The following is an 18,100-nucleotide window of genomic DNA, read 5'->3' as shown; positions in this document are numbered from 1 at the left end:
GTGACACCAACCCTAGGGACGCCTCTGGTAGAGGAGTAGATGTTTATAGTCCAAATCAGGGGATCAGCCTAGGGTGACAACACTGCTCCTCTATACAGTACAATGAGTGAGCGTTGTCACTCAGGAAGTGTGTTTCTGGCAGGATCGTTAGGTGAAAATAAAGAAAAAGCCAGAAAGAAAAGAGAACTAACGCAGCCGCCACCAAGAACTGGTGTGCTGAGATGGATATAAAATGTTCTTGGGTATAGATACAATAATATCATGCAGACAGGGCAGGCGTAACCGCCTCTATTAACATCGCAATCTAATCTTTATGTACACATGCTATGGCAGCCGAAGGACGGATAAGAAAAACAATGAATTCTACCATGATCAACCCAGAGAGACTGAAGCTAGCCAAGCTCCTAGTGGAGAAAGCAATTAAGGTCAGTAAAACTAGTTCAGCATACTCTAAAGTGCGGCACGATAATTATTCATCCCCCGTTAATGAAGTAATTAAATCTTTAGGGTTTAATATATATGAGACGTGACACAAGGGCCAAGCTGGGAGCCCAAATGAACTGTCATTGTAAATCAGTTAAATATATTCCAAGCAAAGGCTATGGGGTGTGTTATAAAAAAAAAAATGTAGATCTCTTCTTCGTGTGAAAGAGCATGTACATTCCTTCTGTGCAAATTGGGGCAAAAATTCATGTAATTAGGCTATTTTTTCTCCAGGTTGAGTTACTCTTCATACAGAATAGATTGACGGAATATACTGCATTATGGCAACTAGATGGAGCTAAGTGTTTATTTCCTATGATTATCAATAGAGATGAGCGAATCGAACTTGGCGAAGTGGAATTCGTTTCGAAGTTCAGGAAAAATTCGATTCGCGCCGAATCTGAAAATTAGCAAACTTCGGATGCACGAATCAAATTTTCCCAAAAATGGCGGCGACATGTGTGGCGACGGGGCGGGGATCTCTGGGAAGGCGCGCAGACAAGGCGCGCTGACCCATAATGCATTCATTCATGACGTGATCGCATTAGCCAATCAGCAGCCAGCCAGTCAGCACTGTGTAATGGTGGAGCTATAAATTGCGGCCATCTTACAATTCTCCATTAGCCTCCGGTCATTCAAGAGAGACAGACCTGTCTGTATTAGGGACAGAGTTAGGGCCAGAGAGACTTTAGGGCCACAGAATCGTTACTTAGGGACACAGAATCATTACTTAGGGACACAGAATCGTTACTCAGGGACACAGAATTGTTACTCAGGGACACAGAATTGTTACTCAGGGACAGACACAGAATTGTTACTGAGGGACACAGAATTGTTACTCAAGGACACAGAATTTTTACTCAGGGACACAGAATTGTTACTCAGGGAAAGACACAGAATTGTTACTCAGGGACACAGAATTGTTACTCAGGGACACAGAATTGTTACTGAGGGACACAGAATCGTTACTCAGGGACACAGAATTGTTACTCAGGGACACAGAATTGTTACTCAGGGACACAGAATTGTTACTGAGGGACACAGAATTGTTACTCAGGGACACAGAATCGTTACTCAGGGACACAGAATCGTTACTCAGGGACACAGAATCGTTACTCAGGGACACAGAATTGTTACTCAAGGACACAGAATCGTTACTGAGGGACACAGAATCGTTACTCAGGGACACAGAATTGTTACTCAGGGACACAGAATTGTTACTCAGGGACACAGAATTGTTACTCAGGGACAGACACAGAATTGTTACTCAGGGACACAGAATTGTTACTGAGGGACACAGAATCGTTACTGAGGGACACAGAATTGTTACTCAGGGACACAGAATTGTTACTCAGGGACACAGAATTGTTACTCAGGGACAGAAACAGAATTGTTACTCAGGGACACAGAATTGTTACTCAGGGACACAGAATTGTTACTGAGGGACACAGAATCGTTACTCAGGGACACAGAATTGTTACTCAGGGACACAGAATTGTTACTCAGGGACAGACACAGAATTGTTACTCAGGGACACAGAATTGTTACTCAGGGACACAGAATCGTTACTCAGGGACACAGAATGGTTACTGAGGGACACAGAATTGTTACTCAGGGACACAGAATTGTTACTCAGGGACACAGAATTGGGACACAGAATTGTTACTCAGGGACACAGAATTGTTACTCAGGGACACAGAATCGTTACTGAGGGACACAGAATTGTTACTCAGGGACACAGAATTGTTACTCAGGGACAGACACAGAATTGTTACTCAGGGACACAGAATTGTTGCTCAGGGACACAGAATCGTTACTCAGGGACACAGAATCGTTACTGAGGGACACAGAATTGTTACTGAGGGACACAGAATTGTTATTCAGGGACACAGAATTGTTACTGAGGGACACAGAATCGTTACTCAGGGACACAGAATTGTTACTCAGGGACACAGAATTGTTACTCAGGGACACAGAATTGTTACTGAGGGACACAGAATCGTTACTGAGGGACACAGAATTGTTACTCAGAGACACAGAATTGTTACTCAGGGACACAGAATTGTTACTCAGGGACAGACACAGAATTGTTACTCAGGGACACAGAATTGTTACTCAGGGACACAGAATCGTTACTGAGGGACACAGAATCGTTACTCAGGGACACAGAATTGTTACTCAGGGACAGACACAGAATTGTTACTCAGGGACACAGAATTGTTACTCAGGGACACAGAATTGTTACTCAGGGACACAGAATCGTTACTCAGGGACACAGAATCGTTCCTCAGGGACACAGAATCGTTACTCAGGGACACAGAATCGTTACTGAGGGACACAGAATCGTTACTGAGGGACACAGAATCGTTACTCAGGGACACAGAATCGTTACTCAGGGACACAGAATCATTACTGAGGGACACAGAATCGTTACTGAGGGACACAGAATTGATACTCAGGGACACAGAATTGTTACTCAGGGACACAGAATTGTTACTCAGGGACAGACACAGAATTGTTACTCAGGGACACAGAATCGTTACTCAGGGACACAGAATCGTTACTGAGGGACACAGAATCGTTACTGAGGGACACAGAATTGTTACTCAGAGACACAGAATTGTTACTCAGGGACACAGAATTGTTACTCAGGGACAGACACAGAATTGTTACTCAGGGACACAGAATTGTTACTCAGGGACACAGAATCGTTACTGAGGGACACAGAATCGTTACTCAGGGACACAGAATTGTTACTCAGGGACACAGAATTGTTACTCAGGGACACAGAATCGTTACTGAGGGATACAGAATCGTTACTCAGGGACACAGAATCGTTACTCAGGGACACAGAATTGTTACTCAGGGACACAGAATTGTTACTCAGGGACACAGAATCGTTACTGAGGGACACAGAATCGTTACTGAGGGACACAGAATCGTTACTGAGGGACACAGAATTGTTACTCAGGGACACAGAATTGTTACTCAGGGACACAGAATCGTTACTGAGGGACACAGAATCGTTACTCAGGGACACAGAATTGTTACTCAGGGACACAGAATTGTTACTCAGGGACACAGAATTGTTACTCAGGGACAGACACAGAATTGTTACTCAGGGACACAGAATTGTTACTCAGGGACACAGAATCGTTACTGAGGGACACAGAATCGTTACTCAGGGACACAGAATTGTTACTCAGGGACACAGAATTGTTACTCAGGGACAGACACAGAATTGTTACTCAGGGACACAGAATTGTTACTCAGGGACACAGAATTGTTACTCAGGGACACAGAATCGTTACTCAGGGACACAGAATCATTACTGAGGGACACAGAATCGTTACTCAGGTACACAGAATTGTTACTCAGGGACACAGAATTGTTCCTCAGGGACACAGAATTGTTACTCAGGAACACAGAATCGTTACTGAGGGACACAGAATCGTTACTGAGGGACACAGAATTGTTACTCAGGGACACAGAATTGTTACTCAGGGACACAGAATCGTTACTGAGGGACACAGAATCGTTACTGAGGGACACAGAATTGTTACTCAGGGACACAGAATTGTTACTCAGGGACACAGAATTGTTACTCAGGGACAGACCCAGAATTGTTACTCAGGGACACAGAATTGATACTCAGGGACACAGAATCGTTACTGAGGGACACAGAATCGTTACTCAGGGACACAGAATTGTTACTCAGGGACACAGAATTGTTACTCAGGAACACAGAATTGTTACTGAGGGACACAGAATCGTTACTCAGGGACACAGAATCGTTACTCAGGGACACAGAATTGTTACTCAGGGACACAGAATTGTTACTGAGGGAGACAGAATCGTTACTGAGGGACACAGAATCGTTACTCAGGGACACAGAATCGTTACTCAGGGACACAGAATCGTTGAATTAAAGAGTATGTCAGACAACACGCAGAGGAGTGGCAGAGGAGGCAATGTTTTAGGAGCGAGCAGACGTGGCAGCAGAGGAAGGGGTCGAGGCAGCACTAGTCGCAGCCAGAGGCCAGTGCTCCCGGTGTCATCCAGCGGTCGTGTCTCCACCGACAACCCTGCCGTCATCGATTGGTTGGCTCGGTCGTCTTCCTCTTCCCAGGTCACCTCTGACACCTACAGCCAACGGTCGGTGGGTACGTCAGACACAACCGTTAGTTGGCATGGCCCGGGAGCAAGCCCACTGAAATCACGTGTCCTCTACCTGCCCCTGTCCTTAGGTGTTCCCTCACCAAGCGAAGTATCGCATGCTGTGGGCTCAGCCCCACTGTACAGTGAGGAAGAGCTAACAGAGGGCGGTCAGGAACGGGGGGAGACATCCGCCTCTTCAGCAGCCAGGCGAAGAAGTACTGGCGAGGAGAGTGGCTCGGTAGCCGGTCTAGGGACAGGTCTGTCTCCTGACCCACACGCAGCCGAGGGGGCTAGTAGTGAGGCGGAGACCCTAATTGATGATGATGAGGCTGATCGCACTTGGCAGCCTCGTCGTCATCAAGCTATTGCTTCCGCATCATCAGGAGAAGAGGGTGCCAGTTTGGCAGCGAGCAAAACAGTCGGTGGGTTGCCCAGGAGGCAGCAGGGTCGCAGCAGTGTCAGTGGAGGCAAACGGCCACGGAGTAGAGCACCAGCTCCACTGCAGCCTACCACCACGGCCAGTAGTGGTGCCGGTGTGCACGGAGGAAGTAGCAGTCAGCCAGTGAGGAGTAGCGGAGGCAAAGTTTCCTACTCGGCGGTGTGGCAATTTTTCGTCAAGCCGCCCGAGGAAGTAAACGTAGCCGTATGTCGACTATGTGGCCAGAAAGTCAAGCGTGGCCAGGGGGCCCATGTTGGGACTACAGCGTTGCGTCAGCATATGCAGCGTCGCCATTCGGTGGCCTGGGAAAACCGTGATAAAGATACGGCGGTTCTGCCTGCCCCAGCCCCCGCTCCATCACCCGCTCCGTTACTTGCTCCGTCACCCGACGTCAATCGCCCTCTATCAGCCAGTCAAGGCTCCAACACCTCTGCTGAGGGGAGTTGTCGCTCGTTGGCATCTTCCGCTCGTTCAGATGCTCCTTCTCCTGCTACTCCTCTTCACGGATTCCGTCAGCAGTCTTTCTTGGAATCCGTTTCCAAGAGACAACAGTTTGCGAGCACGCACCCGACGGTGCAGAAGCTGAACGTCCTCCTGTCCAAGTTGCTGGTGGTGCAGTCCCTCCCTTTCCAAGTGGTGGACTCAGCACCTTTCCGAGAAATGATGGCTTGTGTCGAGCCGCGGTGGAGAGTGCCAAGCCGGCATTTCTTCGCCAAAAAGGCAGTGCCAGCCCTGCATTCACATGTAGAAGAGATGGTGGGCCAGTCTTTGAGCATGTCGGTCTCTGCCAAAGTGCACGGCAGCGCCGACGTGTGGAGCTGTAACTACGGTCAGGGACAGTACATGTCATTTACGGCCCACTGGGTGAACGTGGTGCCGGCACAGCCGCACCAGCAACTTGGACACGTCACACCGCTTTTGCCTCCACGTTTGCACGTCCTTGGTCCAGCAAAGATGTCCGCCTCTACCACCTCTTCTTCCGCCGTGTCCTCAGCCGCCACCCCCGTGCCAAGTCCCATTACCCGACCGGCATATCACATGTGCAGGGCGCAACGGTGTCACGCTGTGCTGCACCTGGTATGCCTTGGCGAACGTAGTCACACAGGGGAGGAACTTCTTAGTGTAATGAACAGAGAAATTGACAGATGGCTGTCTACGCGCAAACTGAAAATCGGAACCATGTTGACCGACAACGGAAAGAACATGGTGTCTGCTCTGCGTCAAGGAAGGTTGTGCCATGCGCCATGCATGGCTCACGTGTTCAATCTGGTTGTCAAGCGGTTCCTAAAATCCACCATCCCACTGCAAGACATCCTTAAAATGTCACGTAAACTTTTCATGCATTTCAGCCATTCCTACACTGCAAAGCACACCCTCCTTGAGCTGTAGCGGCAGAACGGAATTCCACAGCATCGCCTGATCTGCGACGTTGCAACAAGGTGGAATTCAACCCTACATATGTTAGACCGCCTTTACGAACAGCGAAAGGCCATCACCGATTTCCTGATGTTACAAGCGGATAAAGGTACTCCCCTGTGTAACTTAGATGTCAGCCATTGGCAGCTCATGCGTGACACCTGCCGCTTGCTCAGGCCCTTTGAGGAGGCCACGCTATTCGTGAGTCGGCAGGACTATGGGATGAACGACGTCATTCCTCTGTTGCACGTCCTGGAACAAATGCTGTTAACAATGGCTGGTCAGGGTGCGGTAGACGTGGCGCACAGATCTCAACGCCACATGACCCCTGTGGGGGCAGGACAGGAAGAAGAGGAGGAGGTAGAGGAGGACATTGGTGCTCAGGAATTATTGAGTGAAATGAGTGGTTTTTCCACTCAGCGGACAGGAGTGGAGGAGCAGGAGCATCTGGTAGAGGAGGAGGAGGAGACAGAGGACCCAGACGCACCGTGGCAGTATGCTGTGGAGATGGAGGCAGGGAGTCCCTCGCATTCCTTGGCACAAATGGCCCATAGCATGCTCGGTTGCTTGCGTAGCGACAGCCGAATAATAACCATCAGACAGAGGGATGACTTTTGGCTGTCCACCTTGTTGGACCCTCGCTACCGTTCAAAAATGGTGGCCTTTTTCACACCTGCTGAGAGGGAGGCCAAAATAACGTACTATAAAAACCACCTATGTAGTCAGTTGGTCTCTGCCTTTCTGCGCCAACGTCCATCCTCAGACACTGTGGGCCCTGTGCGCTCGCGTTCCGCTGCCATGGCAGCAGGGGAGGGGTGGGGTGGTAGGAGCAGTGGCAGCTCCACCAGCAGCGGCTGCCTCAGTCTGCAGTCGATGATGAGTAGCTTTCTTCACCAGCGCAGTGAGGAAACTACTAACCAGCCGCAGCAGCAGCAGCATCAGGTGGACCTGGAGCAGGACCTCAAACAACAGGCTTGGGCCTACTTGGACAGCACCCTGCCAACCGAGGTAGACAATCCCCTTGACTACTGGGCAACGAAACTTGACCTTTGGCCCCAACTAGCTGAATTTGCCCTTGAAAGGCTGTCATGCCCGGCCAGTAGCGTGGCATCGGAGCGCGTGTTTAGTGCGGCAGGAGGTATTGTAACTCCGCGGAGGACACGACTGTCCACCCAAAGTGTGGAGAGACTCACGTTTGTGAAAATGAATCAGGCGTGGATTAGTCTGGATTTCAAACCACCAGTTCCTGACACAACTGACTAAATCCGCCAGGTCCAGAGTGTGTCATGGGTCCCTGTACGGCCTCCCATTGCTGCTGTCTCCATCGCCACACTCTGCCATGTGCCACTTTCAGGTCTCCTCACACTGCTGGTGGGTTCCATTTTGTCATAGGGTGCTGGCAGATTACGGGCCTCCCATTGCTGCTGCCAGGCCCGTAATCTGCCATGGGCCCCCGTACCGACTCCTCATGCTGCTGCCAGGCCCGTAATCTGTCATGGGCCCCTGTACCGCCTCCTCATGCTGCTGCCAGGTCCAGAGTGTGTCATGGGTCCCTGTACGGCCTCTCATTGCTGCTGTCTCCATCGCCACACTCTGCCATGTGCCACTTTCAGGTCTCCTCACACTGCTGGTGGGTTCCATTTTGTCATAGGGTGCTGTATGGCCTCCCATTGCTGCTGCCAGGCCCGTAATCTGCCATGGGCCCCCGTACCGACTCCTCATGCTGCTGCCAGGCCCGTAATCTGTCATGGGCCCCTGTACCGCCTCCTCATGCTGCTGCCAGGTCCAGAGTGTGTCATGGGTCCCTGTACGGCCTCCCATTGCTGCTGTCTCCATCGCCACACTCTGCCATGTGCCACTTTCAGGTCTCCTCACACTGCTGGTGGGTTCCATTTTGTCATAGGGTGCTGGCAGATTACGGCCCTCCCATTGCTGCTGCCAGGCCCGTAATCTGCCATGGGCCCCCGTACCGACTCCTCATGCTGCTGCCAGGCCCGTAATCTGTCATGGGCCCCTGTACCGCCTCCTCATGCTGCTGCCAGGTCCAGAGTGTGTCATGGGTCCCTGTACGGCCTCCCATTGCTGCTGTCTCCATCGCCACACTCTGCCATGTGCCACTTTCAGGTCTCCTCACACTGCTGGTGGGTTCCATTTTTTCATAGGGTGCTGTATGGCCTCCCATTGCTGCTGCCTCCACCGCCACACTGTGGCTCCACACTCTGGTTTTGGCCCCGTGACTGCCCAAATGAGTGAAGTGTGCGGTGATTCTAAGATCGACGGCACTCATCTGCATGTCATACTGACTGACAGTATTATTTCTCTTCCCCAGCAGACTCCAAGGGCATTTAAATTAAAGGTACAGTGTTCTGCACTAATATAAAGGCTCTCTGAAGCCTAGAAACACCCTTTTTATAAGTTAAATTCGCAGCGAATATATTCGACTCGAATCGAATTTATTCTGCGAATTCGCCGAATCAGCCGAATCGAATTTTTGAATAATTCGCTCATCTCTAATTATCAACCCCATCTAGTGGCCATAATGCAGTATTTTCCTGATCCACATTTTTCTGATGACAGAAAAAAGCCTATTAGCGTTTGTTTTTGCCTTGGTTCACACAGGACGTACATGTAGTTTCTCAGGACAAAGAGGCCTGTAATTTTTTTTTCTTAATAAATACACGCCTTAGAGTTTGTCTTCTTTCTAAAGCAGAAACAGCGTGTCTCCTGCAGCATGCCATAGAGAAGGATGCTATGTTCTAGCAATAACAATAATAGTCTGGTTCTATTAATAACAAAGCAGTTTTTGTTTTTCTCAGATTCCCATGTAGCGTAGTTTTGTTACCTTTTGATCCCGCCAGTATGTGACTTCTCACAAAGGTCACAGCACTCCCCCTGAAAATGCCTTCATCTGTATTTTTTTTTTAAATTCAGGACCATCTTTGTTCAGGTATCAATTCAGGGTCCATGCACTCTGGCTTAACCCCTTGCCCTCCAGAGGATTTACTCCCCTTGCTGACCAGGCCATTTTTTGCGATACGTCGCTGTGTTACTTTAACTGACAATTGCGCAGTCATGCAACGCTGCACTCAAATGAAATTTACGTCCTTTTTTCCCACAAATAGAGATTTCTTTCAGTGGTATTTAATCACCTGTGCATTTTTTTTGCGCTATAAATAAAAAAAACGACAATTTTGAAAAACGAAACAATATTTTTGACTTTTAGCTATTAAACAAAAAATAAAGAAAAAAAAATAAAATTTTGTCATAAATTTAGGCCAAAATGTATTCTGCTCCAAGTCTCTGCTAAAAAAAAATCCCAATACGTGTAAATTAATTGGTTTACGTGAAAGTTATAGCATCTAAAAATGGCGGTATATACACTGGAATATTTATTTATTTATTACTAGTGATGGCGGTGATCAGCGACTTATAGTGGGACTGCGGCATGCATTCTGGCACTGGGGGGAACTAACTGCCACTAACGTCCCCAGTGACACCAATACAGTGATCAGTGCTAATAAAAAGCACTGACACTGTACTAATGACACTGGGCAGGAAGGGGTTAACATGAGGGGCGATCAAAGGGTTAACTATGTGCTGTGTGTATTCTACTAGGGAGACTGCGCAGAGCAATACAAAGCAGAATGCCATTGCTGACAGGGGAGAGATCTGTGTTGTTCACATACAGACCTCTCCACTGTCAGCTCCCCCAACGATCACCAAGTCCTGGTCGAGAATCGGCGGCCGGGACCCGGTGATTGACATGCCGAGGAGCCAATAGCGGCGCAGGTAGGGAGCCAGATATAGTGAATGCAGGGTCCTGGGAGACCAGATATAGTGAATGCAGGGTCCGGGGAGAGCGGATATAGTGAATGCAGGGTCCGGGGAGACCGGATATAGTGAATGCGGGGTCTGGGGAGACCAGATATAGTGAATGCAGGGTCTGGGGAGACCAGATATAGTGAATGCAGGGTCTGGGGAGACCAGATATAGTGAATGCGGGGTCCGGAGAGACCAGATATAGTGAATGCAGGGTCTGGGGAGACCAGATATAGTGAATGCGGGGTCCGGGGAGACCAGATATAGTGAATGCAGGGTCTGGGGAGACCAGATATAGTGAATGCAGGGTCCAGGGAGACCGGATATACTGAATGCAGGGTCCGGGGAGACCAGATATACTGAATGCAGGGTCCGGGGAGACCAGATATACTGAATGCAGGGTCCAGGGAGACCAGATATACTGAATGCAGGGTCCGGGGAGACCAGATATACTGAATGCAGGGTCCGGGGAGACCGGATATAGTGAATGCAGGGTCCGGGCAGACCAGATATACTGAATGCAGGGTCCGGGGAGACCAGATATACTGAATGCAGGGTCCGGGGAGACCAGATATACTGAATGCACGGTCTGGGGTTTAGTAACACTTTGATAATACTGTTTTCTCCCCATCCCTGTTACACAGCAAAAAAAGATATTCAGCATCCATGGTCCATACCCCGTCATACGCAGATGTCTGCGGAATCGCGGATGGGTGGAGAAGAAACTGCCCAAGGTGGCCAAGGCAGTGCGGAAAAAAGAGAAGTCATCAGATGAGGAGACAGAGGAGGATGATGGCGATGGAAGCGGCCATGATGATGACGGTAATACAAATGGCAGAACATGGGCTCCGTATAGACATGACTAGGACGTCTCCATGCCAGAGCTGTATGCTTTTCTGCTCCTTGCTGCAAATGGAACTAAACCGATTTCCTGGTAATGTAAGGAAGAGGAAAAGAATATTTACCAGCATGGCATAAGCTGCGCTTCTATCTAAGACTCACTACAATGACGCCTTCTTTATGATGCATAAACAGTCCTTATATATGGTGGCTGCATTTGTTTTCTTTGTCTAATGTCTTTTCTCCCGTTATTTTCACCTTGTGATCCTGAGACTAACACACTTCTTGCCCCTCCATGGCTACACTCACTTCTCCATTGTATCTATGCAGGGAGCCCCAGGCTGGACTTTAGGTCTACTTTTGCACCTCTCCACTACATGGGGAGGGGTGATTGGTTTACAAAACAAAGATATGATTGTTTTGTTGTCCGTTCAGCTCACAGAAAGTGATAAGAACACTGCATTTATGGCAGGATCAACAGGTATTTTCTGTACTTGCTGAAAATGTTCTTAGCCTTAAAAAAAGAAAACTAATGCAGTCACCACATCTAAGGACCTGTAAGCTGCAATATATTATGTTTGTTTTTGGGTTGTAAACCTTTACATATACCCTATCAGCATGCTTCTTGTCAGCTCATGAACTGATTGGCTGCTTGTGCTGGTTCTTCCTCTCATACTTCAGTCCTGCTGTACAGGGACTGCAAGAAGCTGATGCCAAGTCACAGTCAGGTACTTGCATTTAAAAAATAAATTTAAAGTGGTTGTAAACTCTTATATACCCAGTGAAGTGTCTGGCCTCAGGTAATACACAGAGATGAAACATAAGTTGTCCTACATAAGTTGTACCTGTTTATCTGTACCACTCTCCTCTCTACAGTCATTCTCTACATCCGTTATAAAGCTTGTCTGAGAGTTCAGAAAGCAAGGGGCATGCAGCGGAAGTTACACTATGCAGAGCTCAGTGAGGAGATCTCAGAGAGCTGATTGGAGGGAAGAGACACCCCCCCCCCTTCACATAGCTCACAGGAACAGAGCTGAGGCTGTCAATCAGCTGGAGGTCCCTCCCCCATCACCATTTTTCTCTTGGTGTCAGGAAAAATTGTCAGAAGTGATTCATGCTGACAGCAGAGGAATGAGGCAGCAGACAGAAATGACACTTAGTGCTCTGGATTGAGACACGTACACACTATAGAGGGATTTGCTTTGTTCATATTTCATGTCTGAGGTTTACAACCACTTTGGGTTAGCAATAGTCGGACACCAGTATCAAAGTCAGGCATGGAGACAGAGGGTCATTTCCCGGGAAAATCCAGTGTTACCCACAGACACACTTTAGTTGGTTCTTCTTCTATTACCATTCAGTGAGCAGGCATACATCTGCTAAGGTGGAAGTAGGGGCGGACTGACCATTCGAGCACTCGGCACTGCCTGAGGGTCCGGGGTCAGTAGGGGGCCCAATGAGATACCCCTGGTACCTTTCTTTGGCTTTTTCATAGGCTTTTTTGGGTGTGGGCAAGGACACAGGAGCCCCATAATCCCCTATTGCCTGGGGGCCCCATGAGTTGTCAGTCCGCCCCTGGGTGGAAGCCTGCGACACACCACCACACACCATGAAGGTGAAGGTAGGAGATCTTTGGGAATGGCCAGGAACTTACAATAAAGTCATTTGGAAAAAATGGTAAAAAAGTTATGAAAGTTAATGTCATTTCCACAAAACTCCCAGATGAGCAATGCTGAATGGCTGGTAAATGTAATGGTGAAATCATGTTTTATTTCCTGATCAGATGATGATGGTGAAGAGGAGGACGAAAAAGATGATGATCCTGATGGCACCTATGACCTTATGGCAAGTATCTAATCAGTCAATAACCCATTCCTTTACATTCCATTCTGTTTTATTTTATTCTTTTATTCTATATTTTATTCTGTTCTGTTCTATTCTATTCATTTTGTATTCATTTGTTAGGTTATGTTAGAATGATTCGCTTTCGGAATTCGTATATTTGGATTAGTTTCGTTTGTCCAACAAGGACTGTGTTTGCTTTATCTGCAGTTCACACCTGAGCAATTTGAAGCACATCAATGCTTTGCATGAGGATTCCCCATGTATAGTATCCTACAGTACCCTTTAACATCTGAGCAGTGTTTTGCTTGAAGCTTGTCCTCCAAAGCTTGAAAAAAAAAACATGAGCTTCTTTGGGCAAGAGGTGCATATTTTTTTCCCCTATAGGCGTTAATGGGAGTGCCTGAAAAAAAAGGCCTAAAAATGTGCACTTTCTTGCCTCTAGAAATGTGCATAATGGAAAAATCTGTTTAGTTTCGGATTCATTCATTGACACCCCGGTCACATCAAGCCCGACTTTGAAATCATGCAACTAACTGAGAAGTCGCACAATTTCTTTTATATTCCATTCTGTTTTTTCTATTCTATTTTATTCCTTTACATTCTATTCTGTTTTCTTTTATTCTATATTCTGTTCTATTCTGTTTTATTCTATTCTATTCCATTCGTTTTGTATTAATTCGTTAAGATAGGTTATGTTAGAATGATTTGCTTTCGGAATTCGTATATTTGGATTCGTTTCATATTTTCATTATTTTCAAATCTATTCGAAATGTGAATTTCAGAAGATAGCTATATTAATTCTATTTCATTCTATGCTATTATATTCTAGTTTTTATTTTCTATCATATTTTGTTAATTCTATTATATTCTTTTCTATATCTCTTCTATTCTTCTATTTTATTGTATTCTTTTATTTACTATTCTGTTGTATTCCATTCTATTATATTCCTTTATATCCTATTCTATTATTTTTTTATTCTATTTTATTCTTTTTTTTCTATTCTAATTTTTTATTCTATATTATATTCTTTTCTGTTTTGATCTATTATATTATATTATTTTCTATTCTATTCTGTTTTGTTTTATTCTATTCTACTCTATAAAGCAACCTAAGTAGGATTCATCATCTTATTTCACTTTTAGACTTTACTGTATTTATTGCAATATGTTTCCATTACAAATTCAAATTCATTTTCAAATGTAAATTCAAATTCATTTCCAAATTCAAATTCATTTTCTAATTTGAATTTGGATAGTACGGAATTTGGATAGATTTGAATTAGTACTGTTACAAATTTTAATTTGGATAATTTGTTTGTTACAATTGATTTCGGATTTGTTGAAATTCGTTACTATTGTGATTCAGAATTTCAGATACATCTGAGTCACCAAATAAAGAAAATTTTGTCCGAATTACAATTCGTAATCAAATGAATCGCACACATCTATTTGCCTCTCCTTCTCCTGGTAACTGTTTTTTCATTGGCTAAAATAAAAACGCATGAAAAATGCATGTGCAACCGCACATAAAAAACATTCCAAAAATGTCTAAAGAAGCTCAAATGTGAACCTAGCCTTGAGATTTCTACATCTCTGAGCCTTCTCCACCATCATTTAATCACTGCCTCTCACTGTTACTGCCCCCCAACTGTGGTATAAAGACTGTTCCAGTGTTACGTTGGTGATGGACCTTTATCTGAAGACCTTCAGCAAACACTAAGTCATTGTTCATGAGGTGGATAGGGAACACGACTATGCAAACGCACTTCTCTTGGCTCTCAGCTGATCACTTCATTTCTTGCATGTGCATATTTTTCAACAGTTGGGTATATTGGAAACCAGAAGGGTAGCTGGACTTTGAAGGCCAAGTATAGCTTTGGAACAAGCAGCCTTGGTGTGTGGTTTTCCTGGGCCCTGTATCTTGTTCCTGCATCCCTGTTCCTGTCTCTGTCTGATTCGTTGCTGACCCTGCCTGATCCGGACCTCTGCTGACTTCTCCTGTTTGGCTATCACCGTGTGTCAACAGGGATCCATTTGATCCTTCACCTCACCCTACTCACTGGGAGATTGTGAACTATAGATTTGTGTGTCAATTGAGACTATAAGGGGCAGTATAAAAATTACACCCTGCCTGCGTTTTGCAGTTATATACTCTTGCACTTTGATATTTTGCATGTTTTAATATATAAGCGCTGCACTTTTTTATATGTATAGCTTTGGAACAAGTGGCCCCCATTCCTCTGAGCTGACCCAGTCCAATACTTGCCTTCATCCTGCTTCCAGCAATTTTTACTGTATGGCCCTGTTCACACCGGTACAGGCTTTCTTCCAAAACTGTCCCTCTGGGTCCTCTTCATCCTGCGCATACATGCCATGGTTCCATTAGTTCCTATAGGGAAAGAAGTACTCCATAGGACTGCTGGAGGCCACAATGAATACAGATATCCAAAGAAACGAATGGGGCCATGGAGTGTATGCCCAAGATGAAGAAGACTCGGCAGTGCTCCTTTGATTTCTTCGTTGAAGTTTGTTAAGTGTATGGCCAACTTTACAGGACACAGGACAAATCTGTAACACAGATGATGTTTTGAAGGCATTACACAGGATCTTCTATCCCTAATCTATGGAAACACATTTACGTTAGTTTGAATAACACTTCCCACGTAGTCTGCTTTAATTTTTAGTTTATTTTTGATTACAAGGGTTGTGGATCCCTTTTTTTATAAGGACTTTACACAGCAAGGCCCCATTAAAAGGAATTCTTGAAGAAGATATAGTAATACAAATGTCACTGTAAGAGTATAAACTAATCCTTCCATTTCAGCTTTGCCCAGCCGACTTTGTTGAGTTCTGGCCTGGCTGTCTGAGTGGAGTTCTGGCCTGGCTGTCTGAGTTGAGTTCCGGTCTGGTGGGCTACATTGAGTTCTGGCCTGGCTGTCTGAGTTGAGTTCCTGTCTGGCGAGCTACGTTGAGTTTTGGCCTGGCTGTCCGAGTTGAGTTCCGGTCTGGTGGGCTACATTGAGTTCTGGCCTGGCTGTCTGAGTTGAGTTCCGGTCTGGTGGGCTACATTGAGTTCTGGCCTGGCTGTCTGAGTTGAGTTCCGGTCTGGTGGGCTACATTGAGTTCTGGCCTGGCTGTCTGAGTTGAGTTCCTGTCTGGCAAGCTACGTTGAGTTCTGGCCTGGCTGTCTGAGTTGAGTTCCGGTCTGGCGGGCTACGTTGAATTTTGGCCTAGCTTGTAAGCAAGGATTAGTAGCTCTTTTAGCGAGACACCACCCCTGGGTGGGTACTGTGGATTGGGTCAGCTTATTTCTTTATAAGCAGGGTCCCGGAAGAACCATAGTGGGTTGACTTGAAGTCTGTAAAACAACACCATGTAGGTACACAGTCTGAGTGGAGCATGCCCCTCAGGGTAGGCCTAATATAGGCCCCAATGAGAACCCATCTCAGGAAAGCTAAGGCTGAGGTAAATGGAAGCGTTGGTTGACATCCGTATGTTTGAATATCACTTCCCATGTCTGCTTTCATTTTAAGTTTATTTTAAATTATGCTTAAAAAAAAAATAACTTCTAGTGTCCATTGTATGTCCTGCTCAGTCCAGGCTAGTTCGCAATGAGATCCCCTATTTTATCTGGACGACCAGACGTGATGCCGTGGACTGTCGCTTCCTGAAAAAAGACCAAATGATGAATCACTACGCCAGAGCTGGTTCCTTCACCACCAAGGTGGGTCCCTCCACTTTGTATCTTAATGCCTACATTATCCCGATGAAGACCAATGAAGACTGGCCTTATGTTATAAACAAGAGCAAAGTGTGATGATTGTGTGCACATGTAAGTCTTTATCCTTCTCATCATCTGACAGCAATGTCCTGAAATCTGATCGGCTGCACTTTGCTCTTTTGTTAAATACATTTCTTTCAGAAATGGAAAAGAGGGACACCTTTTATAATGTTGGCACAGGACACACCCCTGCCATGTCCCCAGCTGAGTGGACCACAAATCTTTTGTCCTTTAATCTGGGTGGCAGAGTACAAGGAAACAAATGGCCGCACACTGGTGTCACCATTTTTCTTTATAAAAACTTTATTGAATCAGCCAAGAAGGAGCTGAAGACTGAGCCTCTGCTGGTGTCAGAGATGAGCGGTCTTTCAGTGGAGGTGTCAGTGTGTTCTTGACTAGTTCAATAAAGTTTTTATAAAGAAGTGACAACTTTGATGCCTGGCTGTTAATTCACTTGAGCTACATAGTAACTTAGTCTGGCTGAAAAAAGACAAAAGTCCATCCAGCTAAACCATAAAAAAAATAAAAAAAAAACAGTTATAATCCTACACCCATAGTTGATCCAGGGGAAGGCAAAAAAACCCAGCAAAGCATGATCCAAATTTGCTCCTGCAGCAGAAAATATTCCTTCCTGATCTCCAGAGAGGTAATCGGATATTCCCTGGATCAACCTTACCTATAAATGTTAGTATCCAGTAATATTCTTTGTATCCAATAAAGAACCCAGGACTTTTTTTAAAGCAATCTATTGAGCTGGCCAGAGCCAACTCTTGAGGGAGTCTATTCCACATTTTCACAGCTCCATGTTTGAAGCTAGGGTGTGCAAAAGCAGCTTGACCGGCACCTGAGACACCCATGGCTGGAGAATTTAGAGCATTAACTGGGTTATTTTATTAACTGGGAAACAAAGTGTTATAGAGTGCTTTATAAACAAGTTCAGACAGCCATAATACGTGTGCAGGCATCTGAATGTATCATAACAAGAACAAGAACTGGGACTAACTTTCAGAGTATAGATAAAATCAGAGGTGGGCATCCTTGGAGAAGTGGAGGTCTACCTGAACAACATGGAAGAGATCGAAGATTACCAGGGTTGTGGAGCCCTTTTTTATAAGGACTTTACACAGCAAGGCCCCATTAAAAAGAATGCTTGAAGAAGATATAGTAATACAAATGTCTCTGTAAGAATAAACTAATCCTTCCATTTGAGCTTGGGCCAGCCGACTTTGTTGAGTTCTGGCCTGGCTGTCTGAGTTGAGTTCCTGTCTGGCGGGCTACGTTGAGTTTTGGCCTGGCTGTCCGTGTTGAGTTCCGGTCTG

The 18,100-nt window shown here is 46.0% G+C and overlaps 1 protein-coding gene across 1 annotated transcript in view; it reads left to right on the top strand.

The window, feature by feature from the left end:
• Window positions 1–368: 368 nt before the first annotated feature.
• The window catches only part of LOC149458593 (tubulin tyrosine ligase 3-like), a 43,315-nt gene continuing 25,583 nt past the window's right edge, over window positions 369–18,100 (top strand). The window contains exons 1-4 of the mRNA XM_089682009.1: window positions 369–425; window positions 10,960–11,137; window positions 12,939–13,000; window positions 16,596–16,724. Coding sequence (XP_089538135.1) covers window positions 369–425; window positions 10,960–11,137; window positions 12,939–13,000; window positions 16,596–16,724 — 426 coding nt within the window. The remainder of the gene's footprint in view (window positions 426–10,959; window positions 11,138–12,938; window positions 13,001–16,595; window positions 16,725–18,100) is intronic.

Source organism: Staurois parvus, unplaced genomic scaffold (genome assembly GCF_062004578.1).
Source record: "Staurois parvus isolate SC_StPar_1 unplaced genomic scaffold, SC_StPar_1.0 ptg000283l, whole genome shotgun sequence".
Lineage (NCBI taxonomy): Eukaryota > Metazoa > Chordata > Amphibia > Anura > Ranidae > Staurois > Staurois parvus.
This window is presented reverse-complemented; position numbering and strand designations above follow the sequence as displayed.